This window comes from Centroberyx gerrardi, chromosome 16 (genome assembly GCF_048128805.1).
Source record: "Centroberyx gerrardi isolate f3 chromosome 16, fCenGer3.hap1.cur.20231027, whole genome shotgun sequence".
Lineage (NCBI taxonomy): Eukaryota > Metazoa > Chordata > Actinopteri > Beryciformes > Berycidae > Centroberyx > Centroberyx gerrardi.
The window spans coordinates 558,447-579,033 of NC_136012.1; the positions used below are offsets into that span (position 1 = coordinate 558,447).

At 41.8% G+C, this 20,587-nt stretch overlaps 1 protein-coding gene across 2 annotated transcripts in view; it reads left to right on the top strand.

The window, feature by feature from the left end:
• Positions 1–20,587, top strand: part of fbxo38 (F-box protein 38) — a 59,867-nt gene that overhangs the window by 23,672 nt on the left and 15,608 nt on the right. For both annotated transcript variants that reach the window (XM_078289181.1, XM_078289182.1), the window contains exons 12-16: positions 1,566–1,763; positions 5,917–6,111; positions 8,089–8,823; positions 15,357–15,457; positions 20,247–20,349. In XM_078289181.1, coding sequence (XP_078145307.1) covers positions 1,566–1,763; positions 5,917–6,111; positions 8,089–8,823; positions 15,357–15,457; positions 20,247–20,349 — 1,332 coding nt within the window. The remainder of the gene's footprint in view (positions 1–1,565; positions 1,764–5,916; positions 6,112–8,088; positions 8,824–15,356; positions 15,458–20,246; positions 20,350–20,587) is intronic.

Consider the following 20,587-nt stretch of genomic DNA (forward strand, 5'->3'; position numbering starts at 1 on the left):
TCCTACAGTTAATAGTGTATAGAGCTGTTAAAACTGGCCACTTTGTAATTCTGATATAGCAAAGTTTTATGTTTTGGTTATCATCAGCTCTTCTGGTTGTAGAGAGAATATATCTTGGGATTGAGAACTTTTGAGCTAGGTCTCTGCACATATTTCTGTACAATCCAATATGTAACTCTTGTAGCAGGGAAAGCGACACATCAAATCTAATAGCAAGGTCCTGATCATAAACGGCTTTGAGTGTGTTATGATTTGTAAGTCCTTTGAAAAACATTTTGTTCCTATCATTCCCCTGGAACCTTGAAAATCAGAACTGTTGGTCTTGAAGCATGTATTTGATTCTTCTTGTACACTGATGGTTGCCTCTCACTGCAACTACAACACAAAAAGAGAATACTAAGCTAAAAAAAAGGGGGAAATTAAAACCTTTCCACCATGTTATCAGCCTGATGTTTTGTCTCCATAATGTTATTACTCACAATGTGGAATGCCACAATAGATGTGAGTTTTAAATGCAGGTTGTCAGATAAGTATTAGGTGTATTAGGTGTCTAAGTATTTTCATTCATATTGGATAAACAGTTAATTAACTACAGGCCTTTTTTAAAACTTTGCCTACCTTTTCAGGACTCTGTCATTTGTCATATGTAGTCAAAAATTCATGTGTAGTGAGTTTTGAAAGTTTGCAACTCAAACATCATAAGACTCTTGATATGTTTTTGTTAGGTTCACTGTATCTGGTGATTTAGCTTTGGCTACACTTTCTCTAAATCTTTCTGAGGCAAAATGAGTACATGGTTGAGTTGCATGCTAATGATACAGTAACATCATTGCCTATGACCTTACCCTGCAATGCTGACCAGGATCTCTTCTTATGTTGTGAATCTATTTATGGCAGATGAAGGAGTCTTTGGTCAAGCAATGAAAACTTTATCTTGACAAGATTCTTAAGACTGACAGACTGACATGTCAGGCTCTGCAGTGTAGCTGCTACCTACACTACACGTCATTGTGAGTTGAAGGCGAGGTGGCTGGGCTGAACGAGTGACAAAATAAGACATTTTAGCACCAGCAGATGGTGAATGATGATTTTTTCTTCTTTATTTTCATGAAGCTCGGCAAGTAAAACATTTGCATCTGCTTCCTCAGGTTCGCACTTGAGTTGTTTCTGTCCTGTCATGCTTAGCAAATTTATGGACATAAACTGTAATTTCTCACTGCAACACACTTACAAAGAGCTGAAAACAACTGCAGTGGCTCTGGCTGGAGTTGAGCAACAATTAGCCAACCTCTCCACATAGCCTCAGCTGCTAAAGTTAAATTAACTGGAAATTAACATTGTTCAACTCGGGACCACCAAAGACCAGAGGGGTTTTGGAAGTCAGCTCAGTCATTTCTCTGTTTTGTTTTTTCTGCCACTCCAAGCGTGCCACTCTTAAAAAAAAACTTCACCGATCAGTCTACCAGAACTCTCAATGCGGACAACTTTGCCTCCCTCAAAACACAACAAACCAACATATTAAAGCATGCCGCTATATATAGATTTTATGTTGTTCCTTTCCACAGAGCCAGTGGAGGTAAACGGAATGGAGGATGAGGAGGAAGAGGAGGAGGAGGTAATCTTGGAGGAAGAGAACATAGAGGCTGAGCCCCAGATGGAGCTAGAAGGAGGAGAGGAAGAGGTGAAGGTGGAAGAGCTTGACATCGCTCCAGGAACTAGTCATCCTACTGAAGCACCATCTCCGCCTGATGAGGAACAAGCAGGTCTGGAGCTGCTCTTATTCTGATGGACGGAGCGCTAACATCTCTACTAATTAGTGCTCTTATTCTTATGGACAGAGCACTAATTAGTAGAGATGTTAGTTCCTAGCTTTGCTTAAGTTAACACACACTTTTACCTTCTAATGGTAATTACCTTCTAATGGTGGAAATTACGGCCGGCGAGGGGCAGTGCATTCTGGTAGCGGTGCAGTGAGCCGGCACATCACGTTGGCCACTCCATGTTTGTCCAAAGTTTCAAATAAACCCAGGAAGACATCACATGGGTTTTAAAATTTGGGAGGAATTCTTGTTTGCAGAGCGCTTGTTAATCATCTATTGGGACACCGCCTACGTTATTTCAGTAGCGCAACCATCAAGCGGCCAATATTGGGAAGCAGCGAATCCCTCTGTCCAATGATGCCCCAGTGAAAATGTACCATAACGCTTCAAGTTTAAATGAGATATCAAACCCTTGCTGTCATACAAAAATGAATGCCGAACCAGTTTTAAATAGGATAAAGGAAGTGATAAGAAACCTACACAGTATCAAAAAATGAGGATTAAAGTTTTTTTTTTTTTTATGCTATATAAAGGTCCAGGCTATTCCAAAAGGTTCATTGCATACAATGGGGGAAAAACAACCTAAGACCTATATAGATAAGTTAGGTCATAGGTCAATATCATATGCACAAGTTACATGATTCCACCATAGCACTCCCTTACGTCAAAGTAAGCACTAGGGTTGGGCCAATCACTTCCTAGCTGGAATTGGATCCATATCTGTAAAATAAGCCCCAATACTCGTGAACCTATGATTGGACTAGGAAAAACTGAAAATTGCTTGAATCGGCAGTACTGCTGCTGTCTGAAGCTACCTGTGTGTCGTCGGCAGCATGTAGGCCTAAAAGTTAATTTAGTATGGATGTGATTACTTTAAATTATAGTTCAGAATTATGCATTGTTTTTGTATTGAACTTGGACATCAAATGAGGCCATTCTTATGCCAGTAAAAATTGATAAGTTTTGGCCCACCTGGCTAGTGATGAAAAAACTATTTTGTCAGTTGTGAAAATATGTGCACTATGTAGCAACATTACCATGTTCTGTAAGGCATTCTTGGAGCCTCTATACATGCACCCTCATGCTAGTTGAAACACAGGTGAAGGTTGTTTGTCCAAATAACACTGTGACTGGGACTTGAGTTCCAAAAAGGGCAAAAAATGACCATAAAATTAGGCTACTCAATACTGCTTTGCAGCATAATCCAAGTCTTCTGAAGCCAAACGATCGCATTGTTAGTGGAGAAGACCTATATCGCCACCTTTATTTAGCGTAAATCGTCACTGCAGCCATTGCTTTTGAAAACGCTCACGCTTGCGTGTGCCCAGACCTCACATGTTCACATGAATCTTCCCCATTTCTGTGTTTACACTCCTATTAGAGGTGAAACCGTTCCCCAAAAAAATCTGGACCATACAGTTCACCACCCACGGTTTGGGTCGCGCATGCATATCACGGATAATTCTTCCCCACTCCCCACGTGGGTCCAATCTCCATGGAGAGTATCTGGCCAATCAGTTGTCAGAATTACATGTCAATCTACATGACATCACAGTTGGATACCGTGACTAACACAGGGGTATGGAGCAAATAGTGGAATTTTAAGTTTCACTTTCAGGCTCTTGTCAGATAAGTCTAAGCCACTTTGACTTATAACGCTAAACGCTTACTTATCAGACTTTCAAACAAAGAAGAAAATCTATATTTGTATAGAAGAGGAACAACAGTTGTTTGCCAAGCCTTATTTATTTGAACCAGATTACACAGACAAGGATCTCAGACAGATGGACGAACCAGCGGCAATAGCAGCTCAGCCAGATCAAACCACTGGCCCTGTCCGGACAGGGTTAGTATTACTAGAGCAGGTCTGGTAATGTAGTTTTTACCTGAGTGAATCTCATTCCCTATCAACTCCATTTGTGATTATTACAGAGCATGTGTCCCCGGGGGAGTACTGTTACCAACCAAAACACCTATACTCTTTTTCAGTGAACTTCCATATCCTCTGTCACTTGTAGAACCGTCCGCATGTATGTGATTTATAAATTTTAAATTGCCTAATTTGTGCGATAGGCGCATTCTGAAATCTGACGGGAATGATGCGCCTCCTCAGTAATTTATGGGAGTAATAAAGTAATACATGTATGCTGTCCAGAGAGTGGGGAACCCAGGGACATTTACAGGGAAAGTGCCAGCCAGGAACAAAGCACCAAACCTGCAGACTGTCCCCAGAAAACTGGGGCATCTGTTCGCCCTAACAATATACATGTATATTATTTCTCCATTTTTTGTAGAGAAGTGGCAGGCATAGCGGCCGACTGAAGAAGAGGTACTTCTGTTTTTCTTCCCTGGAGGAAAAATGTTCACGACACAGCCAGACTATATGAAGAGATTGAATGGAGGAGTTAACATCCAGCGATTAGCCACAACCTCTCTGGGTTCTGCTGTGGTAATTTGTGAAAAGTCACAGTTGCATCCCGCAATGATGCCCGGTCACAGACTCTTACAGGCTTCTTTCTGTTGAAGCATCCAGGAAGAGCACTCACTGTAACCATTTTTAAAATATCGGCACTAGGGAGAGAAGCTACAACAAAGACTGAAAAGCTAACGTTAGGTCCAACTGAGGCACTTTGAGCAGAGGTCTTTCAGTTTCTGTGCTGTAAACCTATGACAATGTGTAAACACCTATGTAAACGTGGAAGTGGAGAAGATTCATATGAACGTGCGAGGTCTGTGAGGTTGTTTTTGAAAACAACAGCTGTAGTGAACATTTGCACTAAATAATTGTGCAAATATAGGTCTTGTCTCTTCACAGTGCGATCATTTGGCTTCAGTAGACTTGGATTATGCTGCACGAGCTGTATGGAGTAATTTTATGGTCATTTTTTGTCCTGGTCACCATGACCTTCAGTTGTTTTAGAGAAGGCTGCTACGGAGTTGTGCTGGCAACCTCCCTGTGTGTTATGTGGGCAAAGAAACTTCACCTGTGTTTCTCTTTTGGGTGAACTATTCCTTTAAAGGATTCCTCTGGTGTTGGTGAAAGACTTATATTTTCCTGATTGGCATCTCTCTCTAATGAAATTGCTGTTGTTTTTATGTTTTACCATTAGATACAATAAATATTTCAGATGTCCTGCATTTTACATAATTATCCTAACTTTTAAAACAGCATCATAGCAGAGACCAAACTAACTTATTATGAGTAGCTCCAACTAATTTGTGGGCTATTTTCAGGCAGATAAACACTCTTTCACAGCTGAAGTAACCATGTAGGACATTAGCAATTGTTGAGAAGTGCCAACAGTGGAGGAATCCTTTAATCTATAGTGAAAGTAAACCGATAAATGCTATAAAGTCTTATAAAACTTGACCTGCACGTAGATTTTTGCCTTGGCTGAAAACAAATATTATAATATGCATTTTGAGAAGACAGGGAAATGATTCCCTTTTGAACGTAACATCAATTCTGCATAATATTACCATGTGTATATTAGCCTAATCGAGTATTGCATTCATAAGTCGCAGTCTTGATTCATGATTTCATGATTTGTACGGAGGCAACTCTATTTAAAGGACAAAGAGTGGAGAAATGTTCATGGTTTAACTCGCACGCAATCATTATCATAATAGCAGATGCCATTACTCGGGCTTAACATGTCTGAATTACAATTTAGACTTGTCTAAATGTGTTTGGGCCCTTAAATTTGAAAAGAAAAAAAATGTCCCTCTGCAAGTAGCTGAAGGGCAAGCTGTGTACAGAAGACTTTACAGAGATGAACAAAAATGATTTTTTTTTAGAAACCCTGAAAGACAACTTTTCAAGAATTTAGAAAAACATGCATGTTTTCTTTTACATCCTATTGTCAGTAACAGTAAAACAAGATTGGCAAAATTGCAGATGCAGCATTTTTGTAGGACACAGGTGTGAATTAGCCCGGCAGGTAGTTGGTCCCACTCAGAGATCTATCCGTCCAGTTCAAACTGTTCATTTGTGTTGTCCAATCCAGCTCCTGCTCTCTGACCCCTACATTTTACAGGTTAAGAAATTTCTTTTATTAAAGTTTGATAACCATTGATTTCTCCTCCTCACTGCCAGGTCCCAGTGGTTTAGTCCAGCAGTGTGGACCAGCAGGTACCACGATTACTAAGCCCCCACTTGTCATCTCAGACTCTGACAGTGAGGAAGACGAGGGCCTTGTTACAAGGCTAACACCTACTTCCTCTTCTCAGCAGCCAGCTTCCTGTACAGCAGGAGTCAATGCAACACAGAAGACACCCAGCAGTCACAGCAGTGAGTTTGACTAGTTTGCTGTCCCTCAGCTTTTGGGGGAGTTATGGTGGCAGGTTTGTCTTAGGTTTGTTGGAGAATCACAATAGATGGGAGGGTATAGGTGAGGCAGCTTTACAGGTGGTAACACATTTCCCTGATCATATACACCAAGTAAACACAGGATAAAGATTCTTGCATTTTATATTCAACAAAATTGTAGAGTACGTTAGAGGTTGTCATATTATGCAGCCACCCTAGAATTGCACACTTGAATGAACACTCAAATTGGTTTAAAAAAAAAAAAAAAAGAAATGTCTGTCATAGACCTTGGAAGAACCTTGCATAGACCTTAAAAAGTTAATGAAGTGATTAGGGTTTGGATTTTTGAAGATTGATATGGATAATTTTGGATTGAAGCTCGCAATATCCGATATTTTGTGCCAATCTTCTATATATTTAAATTTGACTGACTTCCCCCAAAAATGTATTTTTTGCAGGAAGGAAAAGCCTCTGAAACAGCATTTAGACCATAATAGGACACCAGTGTTTCCCCTAGATTTCAGGGTCATTGGGGGTAGGTGATGCCCTGGGGTTAGCCCGATGAGTCCGACCTATGGAACGCTACGCAAGCTACACCCCCCCTAGGGTCTGACCATGAAAGTATTATATTTTCTATTATCTATATGTCTTTGATCTACACATTAGCTAATTACAAAATACCTCTCCCTGCAAATGTATTTCTTTTCTGGATATAACTGCATGTCCAGCTCACCTATCATGCTGCAACATGAGCTCTGGTGGACATTCCTGCAGTCAGCATGCCAATTGCACGCTCCCTCAAAACTTGCGACATCTGTGGCATTGTGTTGTGTGATAAAAACTGCACATTTTAGAGTGGCCTTTTATTGTGACCAGCCCAAGGCACACCTGTGCAATAATCATGCCGTTTAATCAGCATCTTGATATGCCACAACTGTCAGGTGGATGGATTATCTTGGCAAAGGAGAAGTGCTCACTAACACGGATTTAAACAAATTTGTGAACAAAATTTGAGAGAAATAAGCCTTTTGTGTGCATAGAAAAAGTCTTAGATCTTTTATTTCAACTCATGAAAAATGGGAGCAAAACCAAAAGTGTTGCGTTTATATTTTTGTTCAGTGTAGTTTTGTAAAGATTTGAATTTTGCATTTCATCTAGTACTAGTGAGCTGAAAGCATGAGTATGCACAATATGGGTCAATGTTTGATCCTTTATCATTATTAATCAGATAATGTTCCAAACGAGGTATGGCATATTTCTGAATGATGTATTGAGATCATCAGTTTAACATTAAAAAATTCTGTTGTCTTTAGTGAAATCAGATTGCGCAAAGTACTTGAGCAGCTCTTTACTATGAAATATGCAGGTGATAAACGGAAAATGAAGTCTATTTACACGACCCTTTGGGCTAGAAATGCATTTTATAAAGTGTTACAGCCAGGGAGGTGTGATGCATTATGAGAAATGTAGCTCAGTTGGACTTTAAAAAGTTCAAAGAAAGAAAGAAAGAAAGGGGCACTGTAGCTTGTTTGAAGTGTAGTCAAATGCTCCCTAGTGCCAAACTCAGTCAACAAAAAATAACCATAAAATTACTCCATACAGCTCGTGCAGCATAATCCAAATCCTCTAACAACATGCGATCGCTCTGTGAGTGGAAAAAGATACATTTTATCCATTATTTAATGCAAATCGAGTCTTCCTCCATTGTATTTAGCTTCCGCATTACCAAACCTCGCAAGGCCATCGTGGCCGCACAAGGTTTGTGTGTGCGACAGTGTGCGACCTCCATCTTGTGATCAGTTATTCTGATCTTTACATGAGAAAGTTCTTATTTTGTGGTTATGAATACGTTTAGAATTGGGGATTATGGTCAGAGTTTTGTGGTCAGGTTTAGGGAATGAATGTTAGTGAATGAAATGGCTTTACTATTTTAATACAAACAAGTGTGTATGTTTCCAGGTAAAGGAAAGACACCCCTGCGGCGTTGCGGCAACCTGGCTGTAGCAGTATCGGCATCGATGGATAAGATGAAGGCTCAGGACACAAAGAGCAGCTGTGAGAAAAGCTGTCAGGTCACCAGCGAACAGATCAAAGCTGATATGAAAGCTGCTACCGAGAGCAGTAATAAAGGGATTCCTACTGGGGCTGGGGAGACTAGTGCAAGGCAGGGAGCTGAGACTGGGATACGACAGGGAACTGTGAGTGCTGGGGCTGGGGGAAGGACTGGGGTGAGGCAAAGAACTGGACCTGGGAGGGTTGGGGCTGGGGTGGAGAGGGCTGGGGAGGCAAGGGTGAGACAGGGGGCTGGATCTGGGAGGGTTGTGGCTGGGACCATCCACAGAGCAACCACCGACAGAGCAACTGGGACTGGGCTGAACCATGGTGGCACAGAGGGCCCTTCTGGAGTGAGGACTGGGGCAGTTAGCACAAGGGAAGTTGGGGTGAGGCAAAGCACTGGGACTGGTGGAGGTGTGGACAGTCTGGAGCACAGAGGGGCTGCCGGAGACCATGCTTCCAGGAGAGGAGCACTGTTGGTTGGACAGGGAGAGAGACAGCCTGGCCCTCCTGGATCTTACTCTGCTGCTGGTTCAAGTTTACAGCAGGGTTCGGGCGGAGAGGAGGGCTTTGTTCCCAGACGACCTTTAACCCGATCTCGCACCCGTTTGTCCTCTGTGCCCCTGGTTCCTGAGGCAGGTAAGACTGAAATTACAAATAATTTCAAATAGCACATTCAAATTGTTTTCTGGATTATCTCCTTGTACTTCTGCACACTAGTCAGTTTAACGCCAAAATGGCCGGAGGAGCGCACCAGAGGGGAATGTCAATACAAATTGGATGCAGCAGTATAATTTTGGTGTCAAAAATTACGCTAGCGCCTCCGCAGACCACATCTTAGCACAACTGCTGACGTTCATTGCTATTTTTGTGTCTTTAATTGGCAAAGGCACACCTAATAGATCTGTCTAAAATCACATAACCCCTTTTATGTATGTTATGCTTGCCTGTGTTACATCAATATGACATCAATATGCAGGAGGTGCACAGTCATGATAAAGAGCCTTTCTAAAAAAAAAAAAAAACCGCTTTCAGCACTCATGCTAATTATTCCAGTGTTTTTCAACCAGAAAAAAACTTATTCGATGGATTATTAGCTCTTACCATGAGCGGAACCACATGGCTCAGACATATTTGACCAATAAAGTTATTTGACTCGAGGCAGGGTAAGTACTGTAAAGACATGATTAGACGCACAACAAAATATAAAGAGCAGCTGGCAAGAGCATGTTTTTACAAGAGACGGCTCACTTGTCTGCAGTCCCTAAACCATGCATTAGGTGGAGTGCTAAATATATGAGCCAAATCATAGACAAAGCTTTTTGTTGACAGCAGGTCTCAGGGAGCTTTTATTTTGCATTTTGTCAACAGTAGTCAAACCGACAGTATATCACAGTCTTCATCAGCTAAGCCTTCAATAGGAATAACTAGCGTTCATAGAATCAGAGAGGTTTTTATTTATTTAATTTAATTTTATATAGTAAAAAGGGAAGAAGATCCTTACATGATAGATAGGTCAATGCAAGTGGGGTCCAGGTGTAACCTGAAGAGATGGGTCTTCAATCTCCAGCAAAAGATGGGTAACGATTCAGTCGTTCTGACAGAAGGGGGGAGCTCATTCCACCTTTGTGGTGCCAGGGATGAGAAGAGTCACATGTGGGATGTGCGACTTATGAGTCCACGTAGCGATGGAGGGGCTAGGTGACCTGCGAGGGTGGAGGAGTGGAGCAAATGAGCCAGAGTTTGGAACCTAACCAGTGATTTTAGATACGGAAGAGCAGTTTGATGTACTGCCCTGTAGGCAAGTACCAGTGTCTTATATTTGATGCGAGCCGAAAGAGCCAGTAAAGTGACCGGAAGAGGGGAGTTACATGTGAGAATTTCGGTTGAGGTCTGATGGCAGAGGCAGGTCGCCTTGCCAGAAGAGCGTTGCAGTAGTCTAGGCGGGAGATGACAAGTGCCTGGACAGGGAGTTGTGCCACGTCCCTCATAAGGAACGGGTGTATTCTGCAGATTTTGTAGAGGGAAAACCTACAGGAGCGGGGTGTCACAGCAATGTTGGCAGAGCAGGGCAGCTGGTTGTAAGTAAATAAGTAAGTAAAGTTTATTTATATAGCACCTTTCACAGCACAAAGCCACAACGTGCTTCACAAGAGTAAAGTAGTTAAAATAAGATGTGTACAGGATCACCCCAAGGTTCTTGACAGTTAGAGATGCCAACACAGTGGTGTTCTCTGTTAATGGAGAGGTCTGTGTGAGGGTCTTTCCCAGGTAGTAAGAGTATCTCTGTCTTGTCAAGATTGAGTTTGAGGTGGTGCACAGACATCCAAGCACTAATAATGCAGAGATGTGGCCATCAATTTGTGTTTTTGGTAGGTAGAGTTGTGTGTCATCAGCATAGCAGTGATGGGAGAAGCCATGAGAGGGGATCACATGCCAAGGGATTTGGTGTACAGGGAGAACATAAGAGGAACTTTCTGAACAAGCCGCCATGTTTTCCCAGTTTCAAAACCAGAGACAGAAACCAAGGACAGCCCAATGAGAGGGAGAAGGATACAAAGTGATGGTCAGATACAGGAAGAGGGATGACAGTAAGGTTGAAGGTGCAGCAGGATCTGGTGAAGATAAGGTCAAGCAGGTTCCCTGCCTTGCAAGTCAGAAGAGATTGAGAAGGAGTGAGGTCAAAAGACAAGAAAAGTTAAGGAAGGCTAGAGATTGCAATTTCTCTGGCTGCATGTTGAAGTCACCCAGAAGACAGAGTGCCATCTTCAGGAAAGAAGGTGAGAAAGATATCCATCTCATCAACGAAGTCACCAAGCTGACCAGGGGGCAATAGATCACCACAATGTTAAGCTTGACGGGAAAAGATGCAGAAACTGCCTGGAATTCAAATGTGGATTTTGAAAGGTGTGAAAGAGGAGGGACAGATGAAATGAGGAGTCCTGTGCCTCTCCCACAGTCAGAGGCTCTGGGGGTTTGAGAGAAACAACCCTAGCCGTGTGTCCCTATTCTCTGGCCTTCTCTCAATGGACTCCGGCAGATAGACTCCCTTGTCTTTGTGTGCCTGAAGGCTTTGTGTGCAGAGGCTGAAAAGAAGAGGCTGACGTTGTAGAATGACTGGGCCCAACAAGTACTGGTTCACCTAGTGGAGCGATTTGGCAGACGCTTTTATCCAAAGCGACGTACACATGAGATTTGAATACAACACAAGCAAGGATCTAGTCAGGAGAGAACAACGAGAGTAAGTGACATAAAGCTAAGTTCTAGTCCGACAGGACATAGGTGCCACGAGGCAGTACATAGAGGCAGTGCATAGAGGCAGATAAAGATTTATTTATTTATTTTAGCAATTACACAGTCCATCAGGTGAGAAGGTATTCGCTAAAGAGCTGGGTCTTTAGCCTTTTCTTAAAGATTGAGAGGGACTCTGTGGATTGAATGGAGTTTGGTAACTCATTCCACCACAGAGGAACCACAGAAGAGAAGAGTCTGGATAGAGACTTAGGGCCTTGTTGTGGTGGCAGCACCAGGCTCCGCTCCTTGGCAGAGCGTAGTGAGCGGGTGGGAGCGTAGACCTGAATGAGGGAGTTCAGGTAGGTGGGAGCCGTTTTGGTTGCTGCTTTGTAGGCGAGCATCAAGGACTTGAACTTGATGCGGGCAGCAACTGGGAGCCAGTGGAGGGATATGAATTTGCTGTTTTGGGCTGGTTGAAGACCAGACACGCCGCAGCGTTCTGGATCATCTGCAGAGGTTTGAGCGTACATGCTGGGAGCCCTGCCTGTAAGGAGTTGCAGTAGTCAAGGCTGATATTACAAGAGCCTGTACTAGGAGTTGTGCTGCATGTTCAGACAGGTAGGGTCTAATCTTCCTGATGTTGTACAGGGCAAATTGACATGACCGAGCAACAGAAGAGACCTTAAAGGTTAGTTGGTCATCAGTCATGACACCCAAGTTTCGGGCAGACTTTGCGGGAATGAGCTGAGCTGATTCGAGCTGGATACTGATCTGTTGTTGTACAGAGGGACTGGCTGGGATGACAAGGAGCTCAGTCTTTGATAGGTTAAGCTGAAGGTGGCCTTCATCCATGCGCAGATATCGGCGAGGCATGCCGATATCCGTGCCAAGACTGTGAGGTCTTCTGGCGGGAACGATAGGAAGAGCTGGGTGTCGTCAGCATATGAATGGTATGAGAAGCCATGTGAGCGGATGACTGCACCAAGTGAGGTGGTGTATATTGAAAAGAGAAGGGGTCCAAGCACTGACCCTTGAGGTACCCCTGTGGACAAGCAGTGCGATTTAGACACTTCCCCCCTACAAAACACTCTAAAAGATCTCCCTGAGAGGTAGGACTCAAACCAGCGGAGAGCAGATCCTGAGAAGCCAAGCTCAGCGAGTGTGGAGAGGAGGATTTGGTGGTTAACTGTGTCAAAGGCAGCCGAGGTCTAGCAACATTAGAACAGAAGACTTACCAGCAGCTCTAGCTGATCGCAGTGTTTCCACTACAGACAAGAGCGCAGTCTCTGTAGAGTGTCCGCGTTTGAAGCCAGACTGGTTAGGATCATACAGGTTGTTCTCAGAAAGGAATTCAGAGACTTGATTAAAGACTGTGCGCTCAAGTGTCTTGGAAAGGAAGGGGGGGAGTGAAACCGGCCTGTAATCTTCAACCTTAGATGGGCTGAGTGTAGGTTTCTTTAGCAGTGGGGTAACCCGAGCTTGCTCTCAAAAGCAGTGGGGAACACACCCGTTGTAAGTGAGTGAGTAAGTTGATGATGTGTGTGACTGCAGGGATAAGTGTGGGTGAAATGGCCTGTAGGAGGTTGGAGGGTATGGGGTCCACCGGACAGATAGTGGGACGAGAGTCAAGCAGAAGCTTGGAAATTTGCTCCTCGGTAAGATGGGAAAATGAGAGGAGTGAGGCCCTGTTAGCTGGGGCAGAGCTAGCTATCAGAGAACTGATTACTGATGGCAGAAACCTTATCAGTAAAGAAGGAGGCGAAGATGTCGGCAGTGAGTAAAGTTGAGGGTGGAGGTGGTGGAGGGTTGAGGAGCGTGTTTAAAAGCTGAAAATATTTTTCGAGCGCCTTTGGCACTGCTGATTTTGTTGTGAAAATAAGTGGTCTTGGCAGTTTTTAAATGGGAGGAGAATGCTGATAGGAGAGACTGATCAGTGGGTCAGTGGGATCTCTGGATTTGTGCCATTTCCTCTCAGCTGCTCTGAGCTTATGGGTATAAGGATGGATATTGACATCTGATATCCAACAGTTACTCATGCTTGGAAAGCCTAGCATAACAAAATGAACTGACACTCATATTTAACTTTTTATTCATGTGTTCTTACCTGGTATGAAGACCAGAGATGGTAAATTATGGCAAAGAGTGCAGATAAGTCCATAGTTTTGTTTTGACTACCCCGCTCCCCTGCTGCCAAAATCTTTAATCTGGCAGGATGACAGGTCGCTAAAATTCTGTCCAATAAACAAGCTACTTGTGAGTCCATATGACTTTTGTTTACAAGCCCTGGTTGGCTCGCATTTGGGCAGTGTGATCCAAATGAAATGAACCAAATATAAAAATGTTACAAAGTAAACTTATCAACTATGATTTGGACCAAAGAAAACAAACTGTAGGTGTGATCGCACCTTGAGATAGAACAGAAGATTCTACACTGCAGACAAAATGTGTACTGGTTTCAGCAAACAATTAGTTCAACTCAACTATCCAGGTGTGGAGCTCAAGCCGCTCCCACCTACTAGCAACTACTTGAACACCAACTGGACTTCCCCCAGCTAAACACTTTTAACAACAAACAAACAAATTTATACAACTAGACAGTGTCTGAAATGAACACCCGCCAGCACCAAATGCCAGTAAAATTTGTCTGTGGATAAATCAATAAGGGTCATCTGCTGCACTTGCAAGTAACTTTTTGAGTTGCTAAAATTTTAATGGCTCAGTTACAGAAACTCTTTGATACAGCCATGATGAAGCACAAAGCGCCCCGATTCTATACACAAAATAGCATTGTAAACGGGTAGGGTGATGGATAGATGCAAACACATCAGGGGTCAAAAAGGTGGCAAAAAACTGACACATTATATCTAGAGGGGACTGGGACATGTTTTTTCCCAGAGAGAAAGAAAAAGGAGTGTTCAAAAGCATACTTCTAGTAATTTTTAAATGTGATTTATAGTAATTTATAGAGAGAGTTGGAAATGTATAACTTTTTAGGTGAGGGTAAGTTAATGTCACTCATTCTAAGGGTAACTTCTGTTCAAATGATGAACAGGTAAAAAATGGATGAGGGTAGAAAAATGTGTGCATCACTTTCATGAACAATTCCAATTCGCTTTTAGCCATGAAGTTGCTCCATCGAATATTCACACTTAATTATCATGTGAACAAAGCATAGACTACAGCCACATTCACAAAAGGAGAGGTACTGTAGTTGTAGCAGGTTGTGACATGGAGGGAGGAAGAAAAAACAATAGGTCAGGCAGCCTATGTGTTTTGTATGTTCTTTATATCTTTTTTCCTCTGTCTTTGTTGTTTTTTCTTTCTTTATTTCTTCTGACAAAAACTGCCTTCCCATTAACAAAAATGCACAAAACTTTGTAAACTGGTCCGGTCCAGTCCAAAATTATGCATATTGTATTATGGGGAAATATAGCAACTTTACAAAGTTTAAAACTTCTTTAACTAGTTTAAAAATTCATTAAAAATAAGTCATGTGTGCTACTTTAGAGTGCTTTATATGTGCTAGTATTTTACGTTCAAACTAGCTTGAAGTTTAATTGGTGCAACAGGCTGTAAGATTAAGGCTGCCCATCTGAATACTCTGCTAATGTCTGCATTACTGGCACAATTACTTAGACCAGAATGAGTTAAATAATCCCTATTAATGTCTTGCTGAATTTCCTCATAATTTCCTCATTTCATCAAAGAAGGAACTTTTTGGGATGGTGGTGAATAAAGTTACTCTTGAGCCTTGATTATGATTATGATAGCAATGACATGGCAAATTATTGCTTGTATTAAGGTATGAAGGTTTTTTCATCTTGCATGCCTGTCGTATTGTCAACTGAAGCCTGTACCTGCTTCACTTTGTTACTGACTTCTATTGAAAATAACTGACTTCTACATAAGGTTAAGTTGTTGCTGTTTGTGTTGTGTAGACCTGTTGAGAGCCAGGCCTCGGGTAGCAGTGAGGAGGAAACGAACGGCTGATAAATCAACCAGCACCTCAGACCCTGTCACTGAGGACGACCATGTACAGGTATGCACACATGTAATTGCTTTATCGTATCCTGATGAGAGGCAGGAACCAAGCCGGCCCTGTCAGTTTTCCCTTAGCAAAGCCTTGCCCAATAGAAATGTGACATCAGATTGAAGTTGTCGGCATAGCACAGTATATTATTTTGTACTGCAATCCTTAATTGGTAAGAATTGGCAAGACTGCCTGGCATAATGTCAGTGGCTTCATAAGGATAATAAATGTCTAGCCAAAAGTCTCAACCTGTTTGCCTTTTGTTTTTCATATCATATCAGGGGTCCATTTTTATTTTCTTGCAACACACCTTTGGGTCACAAGACAATTTTTAAACAGTTACCTCTGAATGACAATATAATTTTCAATATAATTGACCATATAATTTTCTAAATTGTGGAAAACAAATCTTATTACTTGTTTATTTCTTTACAATCTTGCATAATGGGTATGCTAATAGATGTCTCTCTGCTTTAAGTCTTACATACAATGTATTGGTTATAGGGTTATATTTTTTTTACTCTGGGTTCAGTTGTTCCTTAGCCTAGTTTATCTGTCTTGTCAGCTGTGCCTGTTAATGCTACATACTGTATATAGCCCATACATTATTTATAAACACTAAAGAAATATATTCATGACTTGAATGTAGGCTATGTACGTATATACATTTTAGTTGGCTGCTCTCTCTGCACACATGGCTGCAGTCAGTCTGCCCATCACACAATTTGTCTTTTATCGACAATTTTAATCTTTTTTGGGAACGAGATTCCTTTTTTAGCAGAGATGGTATCCACCCCAGCTTCCATGGCACTCGTGCACTGTCAGCAAACCTTTTTCATGCAGTTACTACAGCTGCACATCACTGACTGACTGCCATCCACTCCACAACAGCTCTGGACTACACACCGGTCATTGATTGCTCTTCTTCGTCCCCAGTGACCTCTTCACCTCCTGTTTGTACCACCAGCTCCCCCTATAGCCCAAATAATTCCTATGACAATTCAGAGAGCCTCTCTATCATCCCAGTTATAATCAATAATAGACCACACAAATGCTATAATGCAGTATGCAAAACCTATTTTAATCTGGTTAGGCCCACTTTTATGACTCTGCTCCTGAACATTCCTGACGTTAAAGTCCCCTCTATCAATTTTGGTCTGTTAAATGTTAGGTCTCTCTCTAATAAGACTTTTGTCTTAAATGACTTTGTTTTGTCCCAGAAATTAGATTTATTTTTCTTAACTGAAACCTGGCTGTAGGAAGGAGAATGTAGTCAACTTTTGGAGCTATGCCCCCCAAATTTGAGCTATTTTAGCTCCGCTAGGCTAAGTGGCCGTGGTGGTGGCCTAGCTGTGGTTTTTTCTTTAAATGCTCTCTTCTTACTGTTAACATTTTTTCCAGCTTTGAGGCTCTCATGTTTCTTATCAGCTGCACCAATGCTGTATGTTGCATTGTCATTTACCATCCACCAAAACTGAACAGTAATTTTCTATCTGAATTCTCTGATTTTATTGCTGATGTGGTTGTCAAGTATGATAAAGTGATTATGGTTGGTGATTTTAATTTCCATGTAGATGACGCAACAAATGCCCCAGCAAGTGATTTTATTAATGTAACTGAGTCTTTTAATTTTTTACAACATGTAAAGGGTCCCACCCATAACTGTGGCCATACCCTTGACCTAGTTTTCACGTTGGGCATGACACTTAGTTCGCTAAAATTGGATGATTTTATCTCTGACCATAAATGTATTATGTTTGATACTTTTTTACATCAAACCATTTTAACCCAGAAGCGCACTGTAAAATGTCGCCTCATAAACAGTCAGTCTATAGCCACATTTTCTTCTACTTTTCCTGTGCTGAATCAAGGTGGGCTATCATCCTCGCATATTGATGACATAGTTAACCATTTTAATGATATATGTGCGTCTGCTCTAGAAGCCGCTGCCCCTCTTAAGACCAAATCAGTTTCTAAAACCAGTTTATCTCCCTGGATAAACGATGACATCCGCTCTGCGAAAAGAGAATATACACAAGCAGAGCGTAGGTGGAAAACCACACGACTGCTTGTCCACTGTACTCGAATGAAAGACCTGATGGTCTTGCTAAATCAAATAATTAAGAATGCACAAACTGCCTATTTCAATAATCTCATCACCACAAACAAACATAATCCTAGGTTTCTCTTTAAATCTATTGACTGCCTCTTAAATAACTCAGCCTCCAGCATGTCCTCACCTTTGGTGGAGGATTGTGAAAAATTCGTATCCTTTTTTGTTGATAAAATCAACAGAATAAGAGCATCTATCGGGCGCCCCAGCTCCCCCAGCCCCCATACTGAGCCATCTCACACCTGTCCTGTCTTACTAGACCAATTTTCTCCCATCTCCCTCAGTGATTTGATTGATAATGTTTCCCACACTCGTTCTTTCATGTGTCCCCTTGACATTGTACCTCCAAGATTATTTAAAGAAGCCATTAGCATTATTGGACCATCTCTGCTCACTATTATGAACCAATCCCTCTTGTCAGGCAATGTTCCTAAATCCTTTTAAGTGGCCTCAGTTCAACCTCTTCTAAAGAAACCGCACCTAGATCCTAGCATACCAACAAACTACAGACCTATCTCTAAGCTACCTTTTGCATCTAAGATTTTAGAAAAATTGGTCTGCAAGCAACTTCTGGAACTGGTTGAAGGAAATGACATATTTGATAAATACCAATCAGGCTTTCGCCAGAAACACAGCACTGAGACAGCTCTCCTCAGGGTCACGAATGATATTCTCATGCAGGTAGACCACGGTGAAATTGCCATTCTAGTTCTGTTAGATTTGTCTGCGGCCTTTGACACTATTGATCACGCTATCCTAATTGATCGGCTTGAAAAATGGTTTGGGATATCTGGTGTAGCACTAAACTGGTTTTCCTCTTATTTATCCAACCGGAATTTTTTTGTATCAGCTAATGACAAGGCATCCACCTGTGCTCCTCTCACTGGGGTGCCTCAGGGGTCAATTCTTGGACCCATTTTATTTTCATTATATATGCTCCCCTTAGGGCACCTGATCCGTCAATGTTTTATCATTGCTACGCTGATGATACACAACTCTACATATCCATTAGGCCCGGTGACCTCTCAAACTTAACTACTCTGCACAAGTGTCTGGCCAAGATTAGTAACTGGATGTCTCAAAATTGTTTTCAATTAAATCACAGTAAAACTGAACTTCTGGTTTTCGCCCCAGATCAGGTCTCTACTAATATCTTCCAACAACTCGGTCCATTGGCTACAAATAGAAAATCTTTTTCCAAAAACCTAGGCATCATTTTTGACTACCAGCTGAAATTCGATAAACACGTTAAGTCAGTTATTCAGTCCTGCTACTTCCACCTGAGGAATATTGCAAAAATACACCCACTGTTATCCTTCCAACAGTTGGAAATGGTTATCCATGCTTTTGTGTCCTCCCGCCTAGATTACTGTAATGCTCTTTATTCCTGCCTAAGCCAAGACACTGTTACCCGATTACAGTTAGTCCAAAACTCTGCAGCAAGATTACTCACTAAGACCTCATATCGCTCTCACATCACCCAGGTTCCTATGTCACTACACTGGCTTCCGATTAAATTTAGGATTCAATTCAAGATCCTCCTCCTCACCTATAAGGCTTTGAATGGTCTTGCTCCAGAGTATATTGGTGAACTACTAATGCCTTATACCCCTGCTAGGCCCCTCAGGTCCTCTGAGCAAGGCCTGCTAGTTGTACCTCGTTCTAAACTGAAAACACGAAGGGGCTGTGCGTTTGCTGTCCTGGGTCCCAGGCTGTGGAATAGTCTCCCCCTGGGAGTCAGGTCAGCTAACTCTCTTGGGTGTTTTAAGTCACAGTTGAAGACCTATCTTTGTACACGATTTTGATTTGTGATGCCTTTAACTGTTGTTGCTTTGTTGTGTAATGTTGTTAAATGTCATCATTTGTTCTTTTAACCTTTTATTCTTTTGTAAAGCACTTTGTAACCTAGGTTTTGAAAGGTGCTATATAAATAAAATTTTACTTACTTACTTACTATAGTAACCTCTTTATCATTCCAAGAGATAGCACTTCAACCTCATCCAATTGCTACAAAATCTTGTTTTGCTGTTTTAATGGTCTGGTACTACTGATAATCAATTTTGCTTTAATGAAAACAGTGCTTCAGTGTGGGTCTATGATGGCAGCTTTAGCCTTCCATCCACTAGCGAGAAATAAGGACTGGTTTGAGTTTGTTATATTGTTTGACATCTACAAATGTATAGATTTTCCTTCTTGATCTCAAGCGTGGAAATACACTATTTTGACATGTGGATGTTATCGTAGTACAATACTTATTCGCATATTCATATAAAAAAATGCTTATATAACCTCATCATAACCTCTTATATAACCTCTTCATGCCTCATCTATTGCAACAAAATTTCAGTTTCCCAAATGAAACCAGTGAATGAATGCTGACAGGCTTTTTTCTCAAGTTTGTTGTCTGTCTAGTCAGCTCTGTGCCTATAAATGGCTGACTTACCCATAACTGAAGTAAATGACAAAAAACACTGAGGAAACATGCCGCAAACAAATGCCTAGCTGCCGTTGCTCAGCTGCATCCGTGTTGTAAACACTGTTGGTGGACATTACTTCAGACTTGACATACCGCGGAGCCGGAATGTACATGTGCCAGAGGCAGTGGACATTGGCCTTAACAATTATAGTATTATGTATATGTTATATTGGTATTATTGACATACTAAGGTCATTTCACTCCTGTAGGTTTTGTCTCTGAAGAGTAAGAACCTCGTGGGCATCACACTGACCAACTGCGGAATCACAGATTTGGTACTCAAAGACTGCCCTAAGATGATGTTTGTTCACGGTAGGAAGTGTGTGTGTGTGTGTGTGTGTGTGTGTGTGTGTGCGTGTGTGCGTGTGTGCGTGTTTCTCCGTGTGTGTGAGAGAGAGAGAGAGATTGATAGTTTTCTTGATTTAGTCTTAGGCTCTCAGGTTATTCCTGGTTGTGCTTGTTTAAGGAGTATTTGACTCTTCTGTCATCACATGCTGTGTGTGAAGTATTACCTTATTTTTATTGACATGTTAGTGATTTAACTACTTTT